Genomic DNA, 6,000 nt, shown 5'->3' on the forward strand with positions numbered 1-6,000 from the left:
AATGAACGAATGAACCCTCCGGTGGGCCGCCCCCTTCTCCCCTCCCCTTTCCACCGATGCCACTGCCACGCTCTGAACGAGGCGGGGAAAGAAGCCACCGAGTCAGGGGAGCCAAGCTGAGGCTGAAGTGCTCGGCAGGCGGGGAAAGGCACGATAACCACAGATTGCTCACCCGCGGAAGGAAAAAAAAGTTCCAGGGGCTTCGACTATCCAAATGGCTCCCGCCCTCCATTAAGGGAAGAAGAAATGGGCCAAAACCGCAGCCCGGGGACAGTGCCTTCTCAATATCGGAGAAGCAAAATGAATAATATTTATTTCGGGTCTACTGTGTGCAAAGCACTGTACTACATTATCGGGGGAGTTCAACAGATGACTATTCCTACCCACAAGGCACTCGAAACGTAGCTGGGGTGTCGGACGTAAAATAATTAAAATCGAAAGAACGGTCAATGAGGAGAGCACGTAGAAGAACGAAGATGACGGTGTTTGTTAAGCGCTTACTTGTGCCAAGCACCGTTCTGAGCGCTGGGGAAGATACAAGGTAATGAGTTTGTCTCAGGTGGGGCTCGCAGCCTTCGCCCCCGTTTTCCAGAGGAGGCCCAGAGAAGCGAAGCGACTTGCCCAAAGTCACCCAGCCGGCAAGCGGCGGAGCCGGGATTAGCTAAGTACAAGAGGTTGTGAAGTCTCTGGAGAGCTCCGAGAACCACTCCCTACCCGCACCTTTCATCCATTCAAACTTATTTATTGAGCGCGTACTCTGCGCAGAGCACTGTATCAAGCGTTTGGGGGAGTCTAGAAGACACACTCCTGCCCACAGTGAGCTCACAGCCTCAATACGGCCTGCCTGCGGGTAGCGGACGCTCGGTAAAAACTCTTTCAGGGTCTCCCCTTCCTTCTTCGATGCGGTGGGTCACTCACCAGGCCCGCTGAAACAAGCCACGACACCGCGTTCGCGGGACCTCCTCTCCAGGCAACTGATATCTTTCTGAACGCGGGACCCTGGCGTCCCACACCCTCCCTCATTCATTCAATTCATTCAATAGTATTTACTGAGCGCTCACTATGTGCAGAGCACTGTACTAAGCGCTTGGAATGAACAAGTCGGCAACAGATAGAGACGGTCCCTGCCCTCTGACGGGCTTACGGTCTAATCGGGGGAGACGGACGGACGGGAACGATGGAGATAAATAGAGTCGAGGGGAAGAACGTCTCGTAAAAACAGTGGCACCTAAATAGAATCGAGGCGATGTACATTTCATTAACAGAATAAATAGGGTGATGAAAATACATACAGTCGAGCGGACGAGTACAGTGCCGAGGGGATGGGAAGGGAGAGGGGGAGGAGCAGAGGGAGATGGGGGGAAAAGAGGGTTAAGCTGCGGAGAGGTGAAGGGGGGGCGGCAGAGGGAGTAGAGGGAGAAGGGGAGCTCAGTCTGGGAAGGCCTCTTGGAGGAGGTGAGTTTTAAGTAGGGTTCTGAAGAGGGGAAGAGAATCAGTTTGGCGGAGGTGAGGAGGGAGGGTCTATTCCAGGAGCAGAGGAGGATGCGATGAGCTCGGCCGGGAATTAAAGACTGGAAACGAGCCGGGTCGGGGACCCTGCAACGGACTGCCCACCAAACCCTGTCGACAGGGAGGAAGGCAAGTAACCTGCTTCCTCCGGAGAAACCGGCCAAGGTGGCTTTGCGAAGGGCCCAGTCGAAGACGCCCCCCGCCCCCCTCCCCTTGGAGGCCAAATCCTTATCAGGGAAAGTACAAGCTTAACTCAAAAAAATCAATGTTATATAATTCCGTGAAGCAGCAAAACCCCAATCCGGGGCCCGGGTGAACGGGGATTTGTCCGTGGGAAGCCGAAGACGCGGAGGGAAGCCCCAGCTTCAGTCTGCCGGCAGCGGCGGAGTGTTTACCAAAATAACTCGGAAAGTCTTGAATGGGCCAAACCCACGTGACGCTTCGCAGTCTGACACCTCCAGCCGAGCACCGCCAGGCCATGGCAGTTGGCAGCAAGACGATACTTTTCCTAGTGGGGCCGGAGAGGGCTCCGGGAATTATCCAACAGGTGATCCAACTAGGATGGGGGGGGGACGAGGGGAATGCTTCATTAGCCACCTGACTGGGACACCTGTCCGTCCAGTCGCTATCCCCCCTCGCTGGCAGGGTGAAAAGATTACAGATAATAATAACGTTGGTACTGCTAAGCGCTTACTATGGGCACAGCACTGTTCTAAGCGCTGGGGGAGATACAGGGGAATCGGGTCGTCCCACGTGAGGCTCACAGTTAATCCCCATTTTACAGATGAGGTCGCTGAGGCCCAGAGAATAATATTGTCGGTATTTGTTAAGCGCTTACTATGTTCTAAGCGCTGGGGTCGACACAGGGGAATCAAGTTGTCCCACGTGGGGCTCCCGGTCTTCATCCCCATTTGACAGATGAGGTAACTGAGGCCCAGAGGAGTGAAGTGACCCGCCCACAGTCACACAGCTGACAAGTGGCAGAGCCGGGAGTGGAACCCATGACCTCTGACTCCCAAGGCCGGGCTCTTCCCACTGAGCCACGCTAATAATCATAATGATGGCCTCTGTTAAGCGCTTACTAGGTGCAAAGCACCGCTCTAAGCGCCGGGGAGGATCCGAGGCCATCGGGTTGTCCCCCGTGGGGCTCACCGTCTTCATCGCCCATTTGACAGACGGGGCGACTGGGGCCCAGTGAAGTGACTTGCCCAAAGTCCCTCGGCTGACAAGTGGCTGAGTGGGGATTTGAACCCGTGACTGCTTCTCTAACCATTCAAGACCAGATCGATCGAGACGTCCGAATCCACGCCCCCCAGGACTAGTAGGGGGAAATCCGCGGAACCGGCAAGGAACACCTGGTGGAGGGTGGGGGGTTTCGGGACGCCCCCCCCGAGCTCCAATCTTGATTCAATCGTATTTACCGAGCGCTTACTGTGTGCGGAGCACTGTACTAAGCGCTTAGAGTGCCCGATTCGCCAACAGATGACCTTTACGGAGGCAGAGGAGCGCACACCGTCACAAACCACGGCAGGTGCCGGTGAGGGGCCGACCGCGCGACCCAACGGGAGAGCCACAACGCGTCCACAACGCGGCTGCTCTCCGGGGACGTTCGGCAAGCTCCGGCTCACGCTCTCCACCACGGGGGCGTCCACGCTGGTTTGAAAAAGAGGCGAGTTCAACTCTGGGGGTCACGCCGAGCCAACGGGTCGGCGGGGCAGCAACCGTCCAAGGATCGAGAGCCGAGGAGGGGGATCTTACTACTCTAAGCGTAATTATTATTATAATCCCAGAGCTCAGCGGAACGAGCCCGGGCTTGGGAGTCAGAGGTCACGGGTTCGACTGTCGGCTCTTCCACTTGTCAGCTGGGTGACTGTGGGCGAGTCACTTCACTTCTCTGGGCCTCAGTTCCCTCATCTGTAAAATGGGGATGAAGACCGTGAGCCCCACGTGGGACAACCTGATCATCTTATATCTCCTCACAGCGCTTAGAACAGTGCTTCGCACATAGTAAGCGCTTAACAAATACCACCATTATTATTATTCTAATCCCGGCTCTGCCAGTTGTCCGCTGAGTGACCTCGGACAAGCCGCTTCGCTCCTCTGGGCCTCAGTGACCTCACCTGGAAAATGGGGATGAAGACTGCAAGCCCCAGGTGAGCCAACCTGATGACCTCGTATTTACCGCAGCGCTTAGAACAGTGCTGGGCACATAGTAAGCACTTGACAAAATACCCATATTATGATTCTTTTATCATCTCCCTCTGCTCCTCCCCCTCTCCCTTCCCATCCCCTCGGCACTGTACTGGTCCGCTCGACTGGATGTATTTCCATCACCCTATTTATTCTGTTAATGAAATGTACATCGCCTCGATTCTATTTAGTCGCCACTGTTTTTACGAGACGTTCTTCCCCTCGACTCTATTTATCGCCATCGTTCCCGTCCGTCCGTCTCCCCCGATTAGACCGTAAGCCCGTCAGACGGCAGGGACCGTCTCCATCTGTTGCCGACTTGTTCATTCCAAGCGCTTAGTACAGTGCTCCGCACATAGTGAGCGCTCAATAACTCCTATCGAACGAATGAATTCTTTTCTCTATGCCTCCGTTCCCTCATCTGTAAAAGGGGGATGAAGACCGTGAGCCCCAGGTGAGCCAACCTGATTATCTTGCATTCACCGCAGTGCTTAGAGCAGTGCTGGGCACATAGTAAGCACTCAATAAATACCAATATGATTTTTTTTCTCTATGCCTCAGTTCCCTCATCTGTAAAATGGGGACTGGGAGCCCCACGCGGGGCCACCCGATGACCTCGCGTCCCTCCAGCGCTTAGAACAGCGCTCTGCACATAGTAAGCGCTTAACAAATACCAGCGTCAATGGAAAGGGGGACGAAGACTGAGCGCCCCCCACGCGGAGCCACCTGATGACCTCGTGTCCCCCCAGCGCTTAGAACAGTGTTCTGCACGTAGTAAGCGCTTAACAGATACCAACATTACTGTTATTATCTCCCTCCAGCGCTCAGAACAGCTCTGTGCACATAGTAAGCGCTTAACAAATACCAACATTATTATTATTATCTCCCTCCAGCGCTTAGAACAGTGCTCTGCACATAGTAAGCGCTTAACAAATACCAACATTATTATTATCTCCCCCCAGCGCTTAGAACAGCTTTGTGCACATGGTAAGCGCTTAACAGATACCAACATTACTATTATTATCTCCCTCCAGCGCTTAGAACAGCGTTGTGCACATAGTAAGCGCTTAACAAATACCAACATTACTATTATTATCTCCCTCCAGCGCTTAGAACAGCGTTGTGCACATGGTAAGCGCTTAACAAATACCAACATTACTATTATTATCTCCCTCCAGCGCTTAGAACAGCGTTGTGCACATAGTAAGCGCTTAACAGATACCAACATTACTATTATTATCTCCCCAGCGCTTAGAACAGCGTTGTGCACATAGTAAGCGCTTAACAGATACCAACATTACTCTTATTATCTCCCCAGCGCTTAGAACAGCGTTGTGCACATGGTAAGCGCTTAACAGATAACAACATTACTCTTATTATCTCCCTCCAGCGCTTAGAACAGCGTTGTGCACATGGTAAGCGCTTAACAGATACCAACATTACTCTTATTATCTCCCCAGCGCTTAGAACGGCGCTCTGCCCACAGTAAGCGCTGGAGAAACAGCAGCATGAGTGGAGAGGGGGGTGAAGGGTGCGGGCCCCCCCGTGGGGCGGCCCGATGAGGCCGGGTCTGCCCCAGCGCTCAGAGCAGCGCTGCGCACAGGGTGGGCGCTCTGAGGACAAAAGGGGAGAAAGGAGCGGGGGGAGGAGGGAGGAGGGAGGAGGGAGGAGGGAGGACTCACCGCGCACGCAGAGCAGAGACATGGCCGGGGCGGCGCCTTCCCCTCCCTCAGCAGGTGGCGCGGGCGCCGGTCATGCTCCCCGGCGGGACCCGACCGGGACGGGACGGGACGGGACGAGGAGCGGGAGGGCGGCGCTACCCTCCTCCGCTCGCCGCCGCGCCGGGGCCACGCCCACTCCGGGACCTCAGCCAATCGGCGCCCGCCCCGCCCCCGAGGCCCCGCCCCCCCGAGGCCCCGCCCACGTGACCCGCCCCGCCGCGCCGTCCGTCGGCCCGCCCACGTGACCCCGCTGAAGCCCCGCCCACGTGTCGCGACCTGAGCCCCGCCCTCGTGCCCTGCTCCTCGCCCCCGCCCACGTGACCCCCCGCCCCGCTTTAGGCCCCGCCCCTAGCTCCCCGGCCACGTGCTCCGCCCACGTGACTCCCCTGCCCCGCTCTACGCTCCGTCCACGTGACCGCCCAGTTCCGCTCTAAACCCCGCCCACGTGACCGCCCAGTCCCCCTCTACGCTCCGCCCACGTGCCCCCAGCCCCGCTCTGAGCTCCGCCCACGTGACCCCAGTCCCGCGCCACGTACGCCCACGTGACTCTAAGCCCCGCCCATAGGTCCCCGTCCCCGTG

The 6,000-nt window shown here is 56.5% G+C and overlaps 1 protein-coding gene across 6 annotated transcripts in view; it reads right to left on the reverse strand.

Moving 5' to 3' along the window:
- The window catches only part of UNC13B (unc-13 homolog B), a 203,398-nt gene extending 197,905 nt beyond the window's left edge, over positions 1 to 5,493 (reverse strand). For all 6 annotated transcript variants that reach the window (XM_029060735.2, XM_029060733.2, XM_029060732.2 and 3 more), the window contains exon 1: positions 5,382 to 5,493. In XM_029060735.2, coding sequence (XP_028916568.1) covers positions 5,382 to 5,403 — 22 coding nt within the window. In that variant the 5' untranslated portion in view covers positions 5,404 to 5,493. The remainder of the gene's footprint in view (positions 1 to 5,381) is intronic.
- Between the last annotated feature and the right edge of the window lie 507 nt (positions 5,494 to 6,000).

The sequence above is a fragment of the Ornithorhynchus anatinus genome, chromosome 3 (assembly GCF_004115215.2).
Source record: "Ornithorhynchus anatinus isolate Pmale09 chromosome 3, mOrnAna1.pri.v4, whole genome shotgun sequence".
Classification (NCBI taxonomy): domain Eukaryota; kingdom Metazoa; phylum Chordata; class Mammalia; order Monotremata; family Ornithorhynchidae; genus Ornithorhynchus; species Ornithorhynchus anatinus.